This window comes from Choloepus didactylus, chromosome 2 (assembly GCF_015220235.1).
Source record: "Choloepus didactylus isolate mChoDid1 chromosome 2, mChoDid1.pri, whole genome shotgun sequence".
NCBI lineage: Eukaryota > Metazoa > Chordata > Mammalia > Pilosa > Megalonychidae > Choloepus > Choloepus didactylus.
Window position 1 is genome coordinate 173,382,421 of NC_051308.1, and position 18,893 is coordinate 173,401,313.

Below are 18,893 nucleotides of genomic sequence, written 5' to 3' on the forward strand. Positions count from 1 at the left end.
TTTATTTTACAGATGAAAAAACTTGGCTTTGGATGGGTTAAGTAACTCAGATAGTGACTGTTAGAGCCAATTTTGTTTAACTGCAACACAGAGCCTTTTTACTATGCTATTTCACATATAAAGATTGTGAAAGCTTGAGGTATGCTACAAAATGAATCATTTTCATCCCCTGTGAAAGCTGAAAAGAAGTTTAATTCAATATGAAAGTCCTTTAATGGTCTTAAATGGTCATGAAGATTATGATTCAATTATGTTTGGGTAGTTAGATTTTTAAAGAAATCTGACTAAATAAGTTCTTTCTTTAAAAAGATTATATTAGCAATAACATGGAGCTCTTCGCTTCTTTTAAGGTAAAATTAGTCCATAAGGCAAAGGCATATTTGCTTCCATGGAAGGAGCTTCTCGCCCTCATGACCCATTTCTGTGAAATCTAACAGCCCCTTTTGAAAGTTTCTCATTATTTCTCACCCTGAGTTCAAATCCATCTTCAAAAAAGAAATCTTAACAACTATCATCATCCTCATAAGTTACAATAGTGTACTGTGCATTTGCTGTATGATATATTTTCTGCAGGTACTAGAAACCTTAAAATTTTTCCAAAGCCTTCCCCTTGGACCAGGGCTTCATTATTGTAGCTCACAAATTCTAGAATCTAGACCAAGTTCAACATGCTTAACCATCATGGCGTTTTCCCATGTAGTTTCTGTAGGACTGATTTCCTTCTCTTTGCCACTCCTCACTAGGCACTCTTCTTTATTGTTTCAGTAATTTTAACATGGTATCTTCATCATCGTCCATTAGGAAGGGGCAGTGTGGTGACCACATTCTCTTGCCATTCAAGTTGTAAAGCTTTATTTCAACTACCTAAACTTAGTAAGTCTATTATGGTAATTATTGGATTCATTCATTATTTGATAATAAGATTTTACCTGTATCCACAGCTCCCATTGAGGATGGCAAGAGAGGAGGAAAGTCTTTGCGGCTATTGTCATGTAACTGAGAAAACTTGGATCTTGGTTAGGCTTATTCGGTGCCAATTGCAGCGTTTCTGTTGCTTGCACCTGCAAGGCAGGGAGTTTTGGATGAAGAACCTTTAATTATCTTCATCCTGAAATGACTGGCTAAACAATAAAAGGAAATAATCCCACTGCGTAAATGAGAACATTCCTTTTTTATGAGCATCTAATCACATAGGTGTTAAATACCCCTTGATGACCCTTTCACTGCTGGCTTTCTCCCAACATCTGCCCTTTGCTTTTCCCCACATCTGTCTAGTAATGTTCCTCTGAAATTGATGTTTTTTCCACTGTGCAGTTGTTTCAGCTCACAGCCATTTACAATTTGACAAAAGGGTGGTGTGCCTAAATTTCACAGAGCACATAAATCTATTCCAAAGGATGCCATTGTGTTCATGAATTTGAGTAGCTCAAGCAGTCACCGTTCTTGCTATTTTGATGATACTAAAAGAAGTTGCATCTGAGAAGAACAAAAACTATCTGCATCAAGAGAAAAAGAGTTCCAGAGACAAACATGCATGTAGATGCATGCATTTATACTCCCACTCCCTATAAAAACAGCTTACACAGCTGATTCAGGGCCAAAATTCAAAGAGCAATGAAGAGAATATGATAGTAAAAAATACAGGCTCTGGTAGCATTCATCACGTTTTATCATTTGGTTGCTTTTCCCTGAAAGGATCTAATATGATTTCTTAAAACATGGAACATTTTAGCAGAAAATGAATGTTTTTGTATAATGGGACCAAGCATATTTATAATTTTCATGGTTGTAGCTATAGTTGGAGATTTAATTAGTCATAAGTGGTGTGAAGTATATCTATTCCCGGCAACTAAGTGACCATTTCCGTTTGGTGTGTGAAATTTGTGAGTTTTTTTATAACTGATGAGCACATGGAAGCCTGTTAGACCAGTGACAATTGTACACCTTAAAAGCTGTGTTTCACATGATTTAAGATGTGGAATAGACCTAAGAGATCCACGAATCCAACAATCCAACCTACCCAGGATATGTCCCAAGAAATATTAGGTCCATAATAAACTCCAAAATAAAACCTTCTGCAATTCTCTATGGTCACATAAATTTGGGAAATGCTGTGTGCTATAAGATTCATAAGGCAAATGTGGACATCACAGTCACTGCGAAATACTGTAGCATAGAAAATAAACCTGCTGGGTGTAACAAGAAATTAATGTGGCTCAAGAATTATTTTATTTATACAGGCAAAGTAAGTAGGGTTCAGAATAGTGTAAACTTGGACTTTCACTAAAAATGCCCAGTCATTGCCAGTTAACAAAAATGAGTTGACTCAAGTCCAGTATGACCAATGATCTATTTAATTAAATTTTCTCTCAATTCCTGCCTTCTTTATAGATTGGTCAGGGACTTTCTCATAATCCCCAGGATTACTCCTCCTAGCTGGTCTGCTTCCTCTCCTTCCTCTCTGTAGTCTGTGTTCCATACAGCAGCCAAAAGAATCTTTATCAAATGTTAATCAAATCACGTCACTCCCCTGCTCAAAATCTCCACTGCCACATCCGCTTAAATAAAATACAAAGCCTTTGCCATGGACTATTAGACTTTACAGAGTCTGGGCCCCAGCCTCCTTGCCCAACCTTCTCTTCTGAATTCTTCCTCTTACTCATTCTGCTCAAGCCACAATAACTACTCTGCTTCCTCAAATCTGCCAAGCATACTTCCTCCTCAAGGCCTTTGCCTTCCCTGTTTCCTCTTATGAGAATAATTTCCCACAGACACTCAGAAACTCCTTTTCTCACATCATTCAATTCTCTGCTCAAGTATTACCTTATCAGCATGGACCTCTGTGGCCTTGCCATATAAAATAACACATCTTGCCCTTCCCTTTTCTTTTACTCTGCTTTATTTTTCCATCTTAGCTCCTGCCATCCCCTAGCATTATTCATTTACAGCCTGTCCACACACTCCCAAAGGAGTATTAACTCCATGGGGCAGTAACATTAATTGTTTTTTAGTTTCCCACTAATGTGGTCCCTGATATAAGTATTTGTTGAATTGATAAAGGAATGAAGAAGAAATAAGTGGCTGAATCCTCTTCCTCTTGGATAGTCATTTCCAAAGGAGGAAAATCAGTCTGTAATATGAATGTGTGTGTTCATTCATGTCCTCAGAAAAGATCAATAGAAACTCCAGGCTTAAGTTTATAATTTAAGCCACAAAATGACATCCTACACAAGAATCCCCTCTCGGTGTTGATTACCCAACAGCCCATCTCCCTTTAATTCACTACTATATGCTTTTAGGACTGTTTCTTGAATATAATATTCTTAATTTTTATACATTATTTGTCTAGGTCCCTATATGACTTTTTAGGCATCTTTTCAATTGTGATGTCCATCATAGCAGCCTGTAAATCCAAGAATAACAGGATCATGTCCCTTTAACTTGTGTGGCAAGGTACATAGTGTTAAGCCATAGGCACACTGTAGTGCATAAAAGCCTTTTAATGACAAATTTGATTTTTATTTACGTTCATTATGCCTGGGTTTTCAGGCAATGTTCCGGGTTTCATGGTTTTGTTTGTAATGAGTCATGGCCCTCTTGACAAACGAGGGTAATTAAACTAACCAGGTTATCAATAGAAGCTTAAGATGGATCTCCTGTTGCATATAGTTATTTCATCTTCAATAATAGCTGGGTTTCATAAAAGATTATGGCCTTTTAGTGTGACAGGGAGAGACAGAGATGAAAGCCTGTGAGAACAAGAGTGAGAATGCAATTTTACCTATATCTTTCAGAAGCAAAAGAGTATCATGATAATGACAAATAATTTTTTATTTATAGATGCCTTGTGTATATTTTATTGCCCTTATAGGGGCTCATGTATCTTTATTTTAAGAAGTTTTAAAAATTGTCAAATAATTTCTGATATTTTATGTATTTATACTTATATATTTATACATATTTCTCTCATAGCATTTTCTCATTTAAACTTTTTTTGATTTTAGGCATTGTTTCATTATGTTTCACCAAATTATTTAGAAGCACTTTAATAAAAATATTATTTGCAAAGCTTTGTTTCCTAAAAGTATAAACTGAAACTTTACTATTAAGAATAAAAACACCCCAGAGAAATAGAAGTATTATAATTTCAAAGTGAAGCATCACCCTTAATAGAAAATGATGTATTTGCTAGGGCATTTTTAAAAGGATAGACAATGTTCTGTTGTAAGAGCATTTACATTTTTCATATTCATTGCATATTGAAAAACATTAAACCCTGTCCTCTTTTTATTGCCTTCCGAAGAAACCAGCAATATATATAAGTGAACAATTACTCAGGTCATTTGTCTGAATGAACTAGAATTTGCATTTTCAAGGTTCCTGTTGTGTTGAACTCTTTCTTATCGTGTTATTTAAAATATGTTGTATGTTAAAAACTTGGTTAAAAAAAGAAAATATTTATGAAAAGACACAGGCATACAACTCCTACTGTTTCCCTCTAAAACTCTTCTACTTAGCATCTTCTCCGTCTCAGTCAACCATCTCGGTCAATGGATATTCTAAACCTTCCAGTTACTGAAGCCAAGTGATGCCACCTTGATTCCTCTCCTTTGTTTTTTTTTTTTTTTTTTTTTTTTTTTTTTTTTTTTTTTTTACATCCCACCTCAATCTGTCAAGAAATCCTGTTGGCTTCATCTTTACAATAACCTCCAAACACAATCACTTTCCACCACTGCCACTGCTATGCCCTGCCAACATCGCTTGCCTGACTTTCTGCAATGGTGTTATACTTAGTCCGTCTGCTTTCATCCTGAACCCCTATGGTCTTTTCTCAACACAGCAGCCAAGGTGATGCTTTTAAAGCAAAGGTGAGATCATGTTCCTCCTCTACAGTGGCTCTCTATTTCACACAGAGTAAAAGTCAGATCCTTGAAATGGTCTTCAAGGCCCTACTTGATCTTCCCATCCTTTGCTCCTCTTTGGCCCCATCTCTGCTTCTCTCCCCCTCTTTCCCTTTGCTCTGGCCACACTGATCTTGTTTTTTCTCAAACAAACCAATCTTGCTTCAAACTAAGGGCCTCCTGCAAGCCCTTCCCTCTTCCTGGAAGGCTATTTCTCCAGATAACCACATGGATAAGTCATTCATCTGTATTCAGTCTTTGCTCAAATCTTACCTTCCCAATGAGAACTACTCAGAGTACCCTATGGCAATTTATTCCTTACCCTAATTCATCTTATCCCATATAAGTTCTTAAATTGTAATATTATACAGCATTCTATTTAACGCATTTTTTATATTTACTGCTTATGCTTTGTCACCCCACCCCTTCCACCCCCTCCCCATCTAGAATGTAAGCTTCAGCATGTCAGAGACTTTGACTGCTTTGTGTCTTTATAAATGCCTGGCAGGTAGAAATGGCTCAATAACTATTTGGTGAATAACTATACTGTGAAAATAAATAACTATTTGATGAATAACTCTGCTACAAAAAAATTTTAATGATTTTTAATCATTACTTTGTGCCAGCCACTGTGGTTTGATTTCTGAAAGTACAAAGATATATTAGATATTTACCTGCCTTCAGGGAGCTGCCAAGGAAGATATACCATACCCACATGCAATTAGAATGCAAGACAAAAAGTATATGGTATGAGAGTCAGATAAACTACTCAGAGAAGGAAAGCTAGTTTGAGCTTAGAGCAACAAGGAAAATAATTGAAACAGTGACATCTGAAATGGGCCTTGAACTTGTGGAAATGGGAGGAAAGGCATTCAGCAAAGGGGTGGGAGTGAGCAAAAAAATAGCACAGGCTATTGGAAAAGCCCAGGCTTTAAGTCAACATGCATGCCTGCAAATCAAATTCTGAGGTAAGAAGCTGTGTGATCTTAGACAAATTGCGTAACTACTCTGAGCTTCAGTTTCCACATTTGTTATAGTAGGATAAAGCCATATAGCTTACAGTATTACTGTGAGAAAATCATGAACAGCAGGGACTAGCTCAGTGCCTGGCTTCCAGTAGCCACTCAATAGATGAGAGCTATTCTTGTAGTGTGGTTTGGAGAATAAATGAAGTGTTCCCCTTGCCAATGCTATTTTTCCAATAGGAAGCAAGGCCAAAATGTATTACATTTACTCTGTACTCTATGAGAACATTCATCTATTGTCCAACTTGAAAAATGAAGCTGAAAATGACTAGTCTTGTATTAGAAGCATAAAACATTGAAAATGTGATGCATTGGCCTATCAAGCATAAGACTGCTTTGAATATAAAAGGAATAAAAATACATGTGTGCGATATTTCTGCTGAAGAATTTCTTTTTTTTTTTAAATTTACCCATCAGGTTTTTTTTGTTTCTTTTTCAGTTGCTCCTACAATTCAGGAAATTAAATCCGGCACGGTGGCCCCGGGACGCAGTGGGTTGATAAGATGTGAAGGTGCAGGTGTGCCGCCTCCGGCCTTTGAATGGTACAAAGGAGAGAAGAAGTAAGGACTTTGTGATTATTACTGTGTTTCAAGCACTTCAAGCTAATGTGTTTGTGTTTCAGATATTTACTTTGAGCAATTTCTTTAACTGGCTTGAATGATTCTCAGCAGCCTCCTCGTGGGCAGGCAAACTGAAGGAGCCCACGTGGGAGGGATGAGAAGCTAATAACATCCAGAAGAAATGTCCATTTAGGGTTATATGATCTCAGAAATGCCTGCAAATCCCCAATTGCGGATGCATTTCATTCTTTCCCTTCCTTTCTGAACCAGCACACCATCTCTCTTCTGGCAACTGTATTTACTTGGGAAGTAAACTGGCTCTTATAGGGCTTGGGCTCAGCTTCCCTGAGAGCACTTCAAAAGCAATCCGGGCTGCTGTCTCAGCCTGCCTGCCTTGATAAGCATCAGTCCTGTCACTTGTCTTATTCTCCAGCAAGAGGATTTAAAATTTTTTTATAGGACACTTTGTTTTAGATATTCTACCACTAAAGGGGCTTTAGAAGAGATAAAATACATGGTGAAAGGACTAACCAAGGAGATTTTAGAGCTACTCTAACTTCAGCTCTGTTTGATGATCACCCTTGAGAATCCCCAGAAGACTTGGCAAGAGCTATTGAACAAGGGAAGACAGTACCTAGCTACCTTCTCTTTACTATCAGCCAGTAAGTAGTAGAGGTCATGCAAACCTCTTCAGCTGCTCTTATCAAGCCATCAGAGAAGCCTGGGACCCCTGTGGGGTAACTGGAAAACGTGATGCAGATTTCAAAGCTAGGAAGGGATATATTTAAGAAAATATTAGGCTGAACCAAATGAAATTACCATTTTTAAATTTTAAAAAGCAGTATATTGGCAAATTAAAGCTTTCTAAAATGTAAGTATAGGGTTTACTTGCTTTAGTCATACTAATTGCAGCTAAATGCCTGAAAAGAAAATGATGAAATCACATAAGAACTTAGATATTGCCATAATAAGATGAGGATGGAAGTGATACACCCGGAGACTTTGTTTCAGCTATTAGAGTCAAAAGATGATGTATAGGTGATGTGCTCCCTCTTCAACATCAGCTTGAACAATAAATGCTATTCCCATAACTATCTCAGTTATCTTGAGTAACTGATTTTACGTAAACCTTTTTGTTTGCACATATTTCAAATGCAACCTCTTAAACAACTTGGGGTGCTCAATTTTTAACTATTTTTGCTAATTTTAAATCTGTTCCTGTGACTTCATGGCAGTCCCCAGGGATTTTTATACACTGAGAATTATAAACTATTCTTTTCTCACCTTAGTCCCACCCTACCATACTGTATGTCTGCCAATATAAGCTTTCTGAGATTCTGAGAACCAATCTAGATTGAAAAGTTTTCAGTTTATGGTTGTCTTTAGGGACAAGCATTCAGAAAAGTGTATCTCAATCCTTTTTAAGTTATGGAACCACTAGTTAAAATATAATTTTTATTAGGAATTCCAAGAAATTATATTTATGAAAGTAGCATTTCTCTGGTAGACGTAGGGTGAATGGAGCCTCAATTCCACCTGCTCAGAACTCTTCCCCCATTAGGACACCCTAGTAGGGACTCCCTGTATCCCATAGTTCTCCAGAAATTATAGCTTAAATACACTGCCTTAGACCATTTTACATATCTTTTATGTTACTTTTTTAAATCTATGTCATTCCTTTCTTGAAGGCTAACAGAGTTATTCCTAGTAGTCCATGTGATAGATCCTTTGTTAAAGGCCATTTTCTTTCCAATATTTTGTGATGTGATGTCTCAGATTTCCTTTTTTTCTCTCTCCTTTCTTCCCCTTTCTAAATTTAGCAACCATTGTCAAAAAGGCTACAGTAGTAATCCTCAACTACTTTCCAGCCTATAGCAAATATAACAAAGGGCCAATTGGTGCCCATAATCATACATCCAGTGATTTTTTTTTCCAACTGGGGAGATGTACTATGACTTGTATTAAATATTCAAAGGGGTTTAGAGCCACTGCTCTAAAGGAAAAGGTAGACTGATTCTCTCCAACCAATGACCCCTGCCCTCAGCATACTCACACATCTAAGGAAAAGCTAAGGGCTATGGAAATCCAATGTATCTGTCACAGTAGAGTATACATTTATCATTTTGGGGAGTTATATTTGAGGAAATATCCAAATTCTCAAATATCACTGGCATATCTAATTTCCTCTCAAAATTTAATAAAGCAAAGTGTGGTATATACAGGGACCAGAGACAAGAGGACTCTGGCTGTTCAACGGTGGGCATTACATGCACCAAGTGGATCTACCATGCTAGCTTCAGAGCCCAGAATATTCAAATATTTACCTCACCAAAATGAAAGACTATTTAACAAGCACCTGCTATTCAACAGTGTTCTAAGCTCTTAACAAATATTAACTCATTTTGTTCTCATAACAAACCTATCAGCTAGATACTATTATTAAGCTTACTTTGTTCTTAGGGAAACCAAGGCACAGAATTAAGAAACTTTCCCAAGTTCACACAGTTAGTGACAGAGCAGTGATTTAAAGTCAGGAAGTCTTGCAGATCTTCATTCAGAGTCCATGGTTTTAAGCCCTATGTTATGGCAATAGAATAGGTGAAAGACCTTCAGAGTTTATCAAAAGTAATTTTAAATATCAGTTTAAATGCCAAGGGTAAAAAAAAAAAAAAGTTCAGGTCAGTTATGGATTGGCTAAAAAGAGACTACACACACAAACACTCACTTATAAATTCCCAATTTTTTAAGCCAAGGACACAAAAATAATGGAATCAAGATAGACACAAAGCAAAAGTAGATATAACATGTTTCAAAGTTGTTTACTTGACCTCCAAAGTCCCAAAATGAGAGCATGAAACTGTCAGAGACCCTATCAATATAGGGCAGAATTTTTGCAAGATTTTAAAAGTTATATTTCCTAGAGAACTTTACACTTGGGGTTTACAAAAAATATTCAGAGAAAACTTTACACAGTCAGTCTACTCACTTCTACTTAAGGGCATATTGGTAAAAATCCAGCTCTTATTAAACAAGATCTTGAAAGCCAGACCTTCATGTAGAAAGCTAAAACAAACAGACAAAACACAATCAAACAAAAAAACAGAGTACCTTAACATACCCAGCTCTCTATCTGCTTCCAGTTCCTCAGCATCCTACAAAGAACATTTCCATGTATTAAGAATAATCAACTTTGAACACCTTTAAAAGATCACCTTCAAGGAAACCCTTTAAAATTAAGCACAATTTGAAGAAAAGAAGAAAACAAATACTGAGGATAAACCACTTTCTAGAGGCTTTAAATTATTTTATCTCATTTATTCTTCTGAAGTCTGTAAGCTTTATTATCCTCAACTTACTGATGACTGAAGTGAGAGACACCAAGGTTTAATAATTCATCCAAGAGCACTGTATCAGTTTGCCTGAACTGCTATTACAAATACCATTCAATAGATTGGCTTAAACAACAGGAACTATTGGGTCACAGTTCTGAGATTGAAGGAGTCCAAAAGGAAGGCATTGGCAAGATTTGCTTTCTCCTGGAGTCTGTACATTCTGGTGGTGACTGCCATATCTCCTTGGGGTTCCTTGGTTTGTATATCTGCCTACCATCCCATGATGGTGATGTCCTCTCCTTTCTCACTTTTGTGACTTCCAGATTCTTTTTATAAGATCACCAGTAATCCAGATTAAGACCCATCCTCATTAAGTTGGGCCTTACCTTAACTAAAAATGACACCTTCAAAGGCCCTATTTTTAATGAGTCTATTAAGATTGAGAACATGTCCAAGCAGATTAAGATTGAGAACATGTCCATGTTGGGAATAATCACTCACCTTTGATTGCCATCAGGAATACATTTTAGATTTGTCAGCCCATGTTCTTTCCACCGCATATATTGTTATTATTGGTTATCTATTGCCGGGTAAAAAAAATTAACCCCAAATTTATCAGCTTATATTGAAAAAAAAAACACATTTATTATTTCAAGTAGTTTCTATGGGTCAGGAATCTAGAGGCAGCTTAGCTGAGTGATTCTGGTTCAGGCTTTCTCATAAGATTATAATCAAGATGCTGCCTGGTGTTTGCCTAGGGCTATAATATTTGCCTTCAAGATAGCTCGCTCATGTCCTCAAGTTAGTTCTAGTTGTTGGCAGGAGGTCTCAGTTAGCCATGTGGGCATCTCCACAGAGGTGCTTGGGTGTCCTCATGACATGGCAGCTGGCTTCCCCCAGAGAGAGCAATGTGGAAGCCACCATATCTTTTATGACCTAGTATCACATGTCAGGCTCTGTCATTTCTTCAAAATCTTATAGGCTGCAAAGGGCACCTCTATTAAATGTAGGAGGGGTTAACACAGGGGCATGGATACCAAGAAATGAGAATAATCAGATGCCCTCTCCAAATATGGCTGTCACACTACCTCTCTCATAGAAGTTCTAATGCATTTTTTTACTAGAAATATTAGCTATTTGGCCTTAAATTTGTTGAATTTTTAAAATAAGAATGAAGGGATGACTAAAAGTATATAAATTATTAAAATATTAACCCTTTTGTAAGATGATCTTTTTCAACACTATAGTTTCTTTCAATGCACCTGGCAGGGACAGTTCTAATAGATTTAATGTTGTCTCATATATATTTAAGTATTTGAAAAATCAGAGGTCAAGGTTCAATGTTATAGTGAGCCAAAAATTTAAACTTTTTTTTTTTATATAATAAGGAAGGTTGATAAGAATAGAGGTAGTTATTAAATAAATGAAAGGACAATTTCAAAACATCTGAAGTACTATTAGATAAGTGGTGTTTTTGATGACATTACATTAAATTAAATTAATCTATTGCTTGAAAATAGTACATTCACTTAAGATTAAGCCTAAAATCCTAATTAAGATGTAATGGATTGGCATTTAAATAGGTATTGTAAAAACATGTGTTTTGCATCATTTAGTGGAGACAACACTACCATCTTGTCTTAGATTAGAAATGTGTTATGTGCTTGCCTATTTGAATTTCCTCTTCTTTTTCTGGATTTCCTCAACTCCAAGCTTGAAACCCAGAAAGTCATACCTTCTGATTTCTCATGACAAGTTTAACTACTCCAGGCTTTTAAAATAGTATTTTACTTGCTTTACTTCTTTTCAAGCAAAGTGTCCAGTTGCAGTAATGCTTTTTTAAGAATTCTTAAATCACAAGAGTATTTCTTTCTTAATCCTCCATTGTAATGTAATATAGAGATGCAAAAACCACAAAGGAGGTGAATTACCTCCAAAAATTAAAAACAAATAAATTAATAATACATTAAAAATTATGAATACATCAGTTAAAAACTAACGTGTACCTAAAAATTGGATTACTTTGTATTCGATGTTGAGGGTCTATAATACCTTGATCTGTTAAGCAATCTATTTCAAATTTAGCCTATGCATTTTTTTATATTGTCATTCTTTATAACGAATATCTTGATAGAACATCTCTCATTTCAGAATCCTGTTGATTGTACAGTCTACACTACTGCTGCAGAGAGTATTTGATGACCATTTTCATTTTACCATATTGCAAAGCGTTAATTATCAATGTGCACACAACATGCATGCACAGATGCACACAAATGGTGATGCAGGTACCATTGAGTGGATAACAAAAAGCCTAAAACCAACCAGGTTAGAGTCTGCCATGTTCACTTTACACAGAGGCATCATGACCTTTTTAGTCAGGTTAATATTAGGTTTTCAATCTAGAGAATGGTTTTTCATTCTTGACTTTACATAGTTGAGATGAACTTGAGAAATCATAATGAGGTGGAGTGACCTTTCTTCTCCTCCTTCCTATTCTACTAGACATTTACTGCCTGACATTCTAGGCAGGCTATACATTTCACGTGAGCATTCACCATTTGAAGGAATATGGGAGGGAGGGCCTTTTTCCCACTTTCTATTTTCAAGAAAACCCCAAAATAAATTAAAAAATATTTCTCCATGTCTTCAATAATACTCTTTCTTTGCTGTTTTTCATGCAATGTATTTATGTAAGTGATATGAATACATTACATTTGTATAGCATATTTGATTTTCAAAGCAGTTTTCTGCAGGGTGGTCTTACAAAATGTGCAGAACTTACATTTTACTAACATAGACTTAACTCTTCAAGTGTGGAGTGCTGAATGAGAGAGAAAAAAAGAGAAAGGGCAATATCAGCATAATATTAGTAAAAATTTAAATAATTTTGTCTTGCTGCTCTATTCAATGTGTATAAGCTTTAGACACACATGTGAAGAAAGATACATACTTACTGCTCCTTTAATTGATCTTCATTCCCATATACCTCTGCTAGTGTGAGCATCTCTGCATTCTAAGTGGAATTCTAATTTCAAAGATATTCATTTGATACAATATGGCTCTAAAACAAAAGCCAACTACTTCACCTGCTGCTCAACCATGGACAGTGATGTAAAGAGTAGTAAGCAATATTTTTGGACATATATCCCTATAAGTAAAATGTAAAACTTAGCAAAAACTAATAATATGCACATTTTATTTGTGATTTGTATGTATGCACTTCTTAACTAGTATACTACATATATTATATAACCTAAAACAGCTAAAACTTAAAAGAAAAGTACAGTATAAATGGACATTCTATTAATTTTTTCTCACACTCTAACAGATCATTTTGTACCTACCTTGGGATACTTGCACTCCATTTTGGAGACTGTTGTAAAATATGGTAGTTTAAGGAATTTTTTAAGGGCAATTTTGACATCATGCAATTTTTACCCTATGTGCAGGCTTTGCAATCTGACATCTCATATGATAAAGCACACTGTGTACTACATTACCCATTCCTTTAATAATCACTAGATTACACATTAGTTGAAATTATATTTCAGAAAGATGAAAATACTTCTTGAAGGGAAATATAGAACTTGAAGTCAAACCTAATTTCTTGACTATTGTGCCTGGCTATCCCTCTTCCAGCTTTTACACAAATTTGATTCCTCAGAAAGGACTATAAATATATTTTCTCCCCCCCCCTTCCTTCCCTCTCTCTTTCTCTTCATCCTCTAATTGACAAGAAGTCACGTGTTTTTATTTAGAAGGGTACTGGAAATAAATCCATCACCACTCCAAGCTGAAAATTCTCTTCCCTGCTGACCTGAGATTTTACCTCTTCATTCAGCAAATATTCTTTGGGCCCCTTTCATCGGTGAGATCATTTGAAAATTTTGAAAAGGAAGTTCCTGAATTGAAAGAACTTGTATTTCTGCTATCTCAAATTTCTACCATGAAATTATTTGATTAATTATCTGGATGATTTTTCACTCTTTTTAATAACTGATGTCTTGTCAGTACAACTTTTATCACCCCTGGGATGACTTTGTCATTCAAGGACAGGGAGGTAAAGGGCAAATGTTTGAATTGAGTGGGAGCATTTCAGCTCCTTGGAACTAGAAAGCACATGTCCTTCCAATACATAAATGCATATTGTTATATTTAAAACTTTGGACCAGTCAAACAGAATCAAAAGTGGGCCAGTGGCCAGTTTGCATCCTCAGACTTAGAGTTTAGGATGTGTCATAAAATATCACCAAAATGAAATAAATAATAAGAAAATACTGAGGGAACAGTAAGTCAGGAACCATGTAAGTGCCCAGAAAGAGTCCCTTCAACACAAATAAGAGTTTCAGGGATAGCATAGCTTTGGAACTGTACACCAAATGATAAGTAGCATTTCCAAACATTGCAAGGAGCCAAGAGTAATCATGAGCAAGGGAAGAACATGGCCAATGATATGTGAGCATTGTATGAAGAATTTTATATGCCTTGGAGTGCAGAATGTGAAAACAGGAATAATAGGAGGTAGAGGTGAAAAGTCCTTAGTGAAAGCCCTTGGAAGCTCTTAAATGCTGTGATAAGACAATTGGGCTTGATTGCAGAGACACTGGGAAGCCATTAAAAGACTTTTCAAGAGTAGTGAAATGATCCAATCCATATCTTAGCAAAGTGCTTTTGGGAGAAATTGGGAAGAACAGATGAGAAAGATGAGATAATACAGCTTTAACTAGGGAATTTGCTGTGCAGTTAGAAAGCAGGAGGTAGAAAAAATAGTATTTGTATTTTCAGTGACTGATTAGATACAAGAAAAGGACAAGTTGAGTATAATTCCACGTTTTCTGTCTAGACAACTAGGTGAATGGTGAAGCCATTAGCATGGAAAAGAGGTTTGGGAGGGATCATGTTGAGTCTGGTTTGGAACGTACCGGTACCCATGTGCTAATGCTGCATGTGGAATCCACTGGTGAACAGCTGGAATTTGGTTGTGTTCCTAAAATTCTTGTGATCTTTCCAAACTGAGTATTTGATCTTATCATTTTATGCTTCAGTCCCTTCAGTGGTTCTTCTTGATCTTGGAATCAAGTCCTAACACCACACTATGCCACAGGAGACCTTCATATTCTGCGCTCTTTTTTACGTCTCTAACTGTATACCTTGCCATTCCACTCTCTCACAATTGGAGCTGAAACTATCCTGAAATAATTTAATTCCCATTGTTATATAGTCTCTGTCTTTCAGGCCTCATGACATGTTGGCCTCTTTGCTCCACCTACACACTCGTCCCTGGTTACTCTTGCTTGGCTCTCTTCCACTAGTCCTTTAGTCTCAGTTCAGATGTCACTTTCTCCAGGAAATCTACCCTGAGCCTTTTGTACTCAGAGGCAGCTGTCCAAATATCCTCACATGTGCTCACCCCTATCAAAGCACTTATTAAACTTTACTCAACTTTTTTATTTGTCCATCTCTCCTATTAAACTATAATGAACCTGGGAATGAGGATTCCACCTTTTTCACTACTGTGTCCCTAGCATCTAACATAATTTTTGGCACAAATAGCACACTCTGATGAAAGAATGCATTGTATCTATTTAAAAATTATAAAGTAGAGCCATTCTTCTGGCTCTATACACTTCCAAAATCATAAGAGAATATTAGCATGAATGGATTCTGTTGCCTTAGATGGTGGGAGTAATGTAAACCCATAAGCTGTATGATTATAGAAAGCTGATTTCTATTGTTTGATTCTGGTTTACCAGGATTTCTTTGCTGAAAGTGTGGTCTCTGAGAAATGATTTTATTGGTATATTGTGAGATGAAATTTGACATTATATTTGTGGACACATTGAAATTAGAAAAGCATTTCAAGCAGAGGGAGGGAATCCTGTCTTAGGCCAGGTTGTCAGGGATACAGGACTCGCGGCAGTCAGGGGAGGTTGACACCTGCACTGTAGCCTTTGTTTATTTGGTGTAGGATTAAAAGGGAATATCTTCCCCATGTGAACCAAACTGTCACAAGTAAGGCAGCCCAAAAGCCTCTAATCTAAAATTATTAATTTCATTAATATTGATAAAGTAAACAAGACATACATTTTAAATAGCTTAATAAAGTCTAAAATCATTAAAGTGTTCTAATATATTATAATAACATTAATTTATTCAAATGTGCAACTAAAGATAGATACCCCTTGGGGCTAAGACAGTGATGCATGATATTCTTCAGTCTGTTCCTAGGAATAAATGGTATCATATTGTTTTGAGAATTAAGTACCAAGCAACAGAGTAAACTAATAGGTTGCCATGGCAGCATGTTCACATAAATTTTCATTTCTCTCTGGTTTCTAGCAGCTTCTGACTGCTCCTCTTTTTTCCTTTTTTTTTTTTATCTACCCTGCACATCTGTGAAAAGCCTAGATGAAGTTGATAATGTGCATGTAATTGATACTGAGTTTGGCACATCTTGAAATCATGATGCCGTGATCTTTTCAGTCACCCTTCTAGATCTTTTCTTTAAAAATAATTTCCTGTCTGCTCAATATTTAATATTTTGCTGCCATCCAAGAGGAAATGTATCTGTTCTAAGAAACAGACCCTATCATTGAACAATAATAACACCTACCATATATCTAGTGCCTACTGCATTTGATACATATGTGGGTAGATAGTACATTTTATATATTTAAAGAACATTCTTACATCAGCACTTTGAGATTGTCTTCAGATGAAAAGAATAAGAGTTTCAAAAATGAAAAAGCATAAGTCATTTAGTCAGTCATGTAATAGTTAACTTACAGTGTAATACTAATTACTTGGCACATTGTGCTTGAATACAAAAAAATAACAGAACAAGCCAAGAACCCTGCCCTAATGGAGTTTACACCATAATGAAGAAAATGAATATCAATCAAAAACACACAAATACCTGAAAACTTACAACTGCAACAGTGTTACAATATCAAGCTGTAGAGGAGAACAATTTGACCTAGTCAGGAAGAACATAGTAATTATATAACTCACTAGATCTGTACTTCTAGATACAATTTGGGACTACTGTAAAATGTTGCATTCCTGCCACTCGGCTAGGTTGTATTTTTCTGCCATTCTTGGCTGTATTCTGCATATGCAATCGGGGGAGACACTTGCTACTATCCAAATACTTAGAGGACCTAGGGAAGAAAAACAAACGATAATTGATGCTGAAAGTGTGAGAGTGGAGTTTGAGGAAGGTGGCAAGGACAGAGCCTATTCCATGCTTTTCATCTTGGGACCATGAGTCATCTGTGAGGCTAACCCCATTGATAGCTGAAGAGAGCTGCTGCAGGAGGCTGCATTGCCGGGCATAACTAAGCTCCAAACAGTTTCAAAAGACCTGTGAATCCAGGGAACTCTCCAGATAGCTAGTTGAACTGAACCTTACTTTTTTGTTTGGCTTTCTACCCTAGTAAGTTTACCCATTAGATTGGACCTAGCTTTCCTGGCACAGACACCACATACCACCTGGTTTTTTAGCTTCACTGGTTTTATTCCCTAGCTTGACTCAATTTCTTGGAACTACCCAGGATTTCTGACTTGCCTCTGCAAATTCAAATAGAATACCCTGTTTTCTACCTGTTGATTTGAAAATCAATTGCTTCATAGGGTGGTGGATACCAATAGTCAGATGACTTGGATTTGATTGTTGCTTCTGTCACTTATCAGAGAGAGGTATATAACTTAATCTTTCTGAACTTCAGCTTTCTCATATCTGTGAAATGACAAACCTACCTACCTCCCAGGGTTGCTATAAAGATGAGTTGATGTTACATATGATAATGCTTAAATGTTTTCTGAATGTCAACTTCCCACACTCCTATTGCTAGATTTTTTTTACAATGTTGAGTTTTTTTAGTGTTAGACTTCAGTCAAAAAGGTGTTGAGAACAACTAAACATTTCCCTATAAGTAAGTAAAGTATTCCTGCTCACACTGAAAAGACTAAAAAGACAGCCATGATTCAGAGCCAAGATAAATACAAGCTAGACTTCTATCACTGAGAAAGAACACACTTTGTGATATGATGTGGAAGGGCCTAGATGCCAACCCATATCGTGTTCAGATCTTCAGGTGTAGCTAAGGAGGTCCTTGATATAGTAACTGTGTCATATTTGTCTTTTTTCCTTGGTTCCTAACAAGTGCTTAAAGCATAAGAGACATTTAATCATTATGCTATAGCTAAATATAAACACCTCATTTCCATTAAGGCCGTACTAGAGTTCTACTATCACTCATGACTTTCTCTAAATGCCTTTTTTGTTATCTGTATCTTTAGCTTATACCACCTCTTGGAACTCCACAAGCCTGCAATTCCATTGTTGGAAGTAACATCCGTTTTCTTTGTAAATATACCTCTTATGATTCAAGTACCACCTTCCCCTACCCTCCTTCCGTAGCTGCTATACTAGCACCCAAAGACCGATTAACAAGACCATGTTAATCTTTTCCAGTCATATCTCTTGATATATGGTGATTATATTCCCTTGTAATTCCAGTCTAATAAAAACAATATGTCATCATTTAAGATTATCTCCCCTACTCCTACTCCAAGTTATTTTAATATTTTAGGTGAATATTCATTTGCTACATTAGCAATGAAGTCTTTCTATAGCTCTTTTTGCCTGAAAATTTGTTTCTCTAGAAATGTTTATTATTATTCCTGACCTGGAAAAACAGATACTGAACAATTACCCCAGATGTGCAGTGAGGGTAGATTTATATATAAAATGATTGAGAGCTGGTGTCAGTACTCCCTTTAATTTTAGCAATATTAAAAATTGGTGTTAATGTCTATGTGGTCAGTGTGCTGTGATTGATTGGAAATATAAATTGTTTCATAGGGTGGTGAGGAGCTACAGGCTCTTCAGGCCATTCTGAATAACTACTACCTTTGGGAGATTATGATTGTGAAGGTTGTCAGCATTTCATGAGTCAGAAATGTAAATATCCCTATTTATTAGCATGCTTTACTCATGCTACCTCTGGCTGACAGTTGAAAATATAGGGGACTATTCCAATTCAGAACTAGTTAGTTGGACAGGTTGTG

At 36.3% G+C, this 18,893-nt stretch overlaps 1 protein-coding gene across 2 annotated transcripts in view; it reads left to right on the forward strand.

Annotated features, from left to right (window-relative positions):
- NEGR1 (neuronal growth regulator 1) overlaps positions 1-18,893 on the forward strand; it is a 904,198-nt gene that overhangs the window by 708,634 nt on the left and 176,671 nt on the right. For both annotated transcript variants that reach the window (XM_037826916.1, XM_037826917.1), the window contains exon 5: positions 6,366-6,486. In XM_037826916.1, the coding sequence (XP_037682844.1) occupies positions 6,366-6,486 (121 nt within the window). The remainder of the gene's footprint in view (positions 1-6,365; positions 6,487-18,893) is intronic.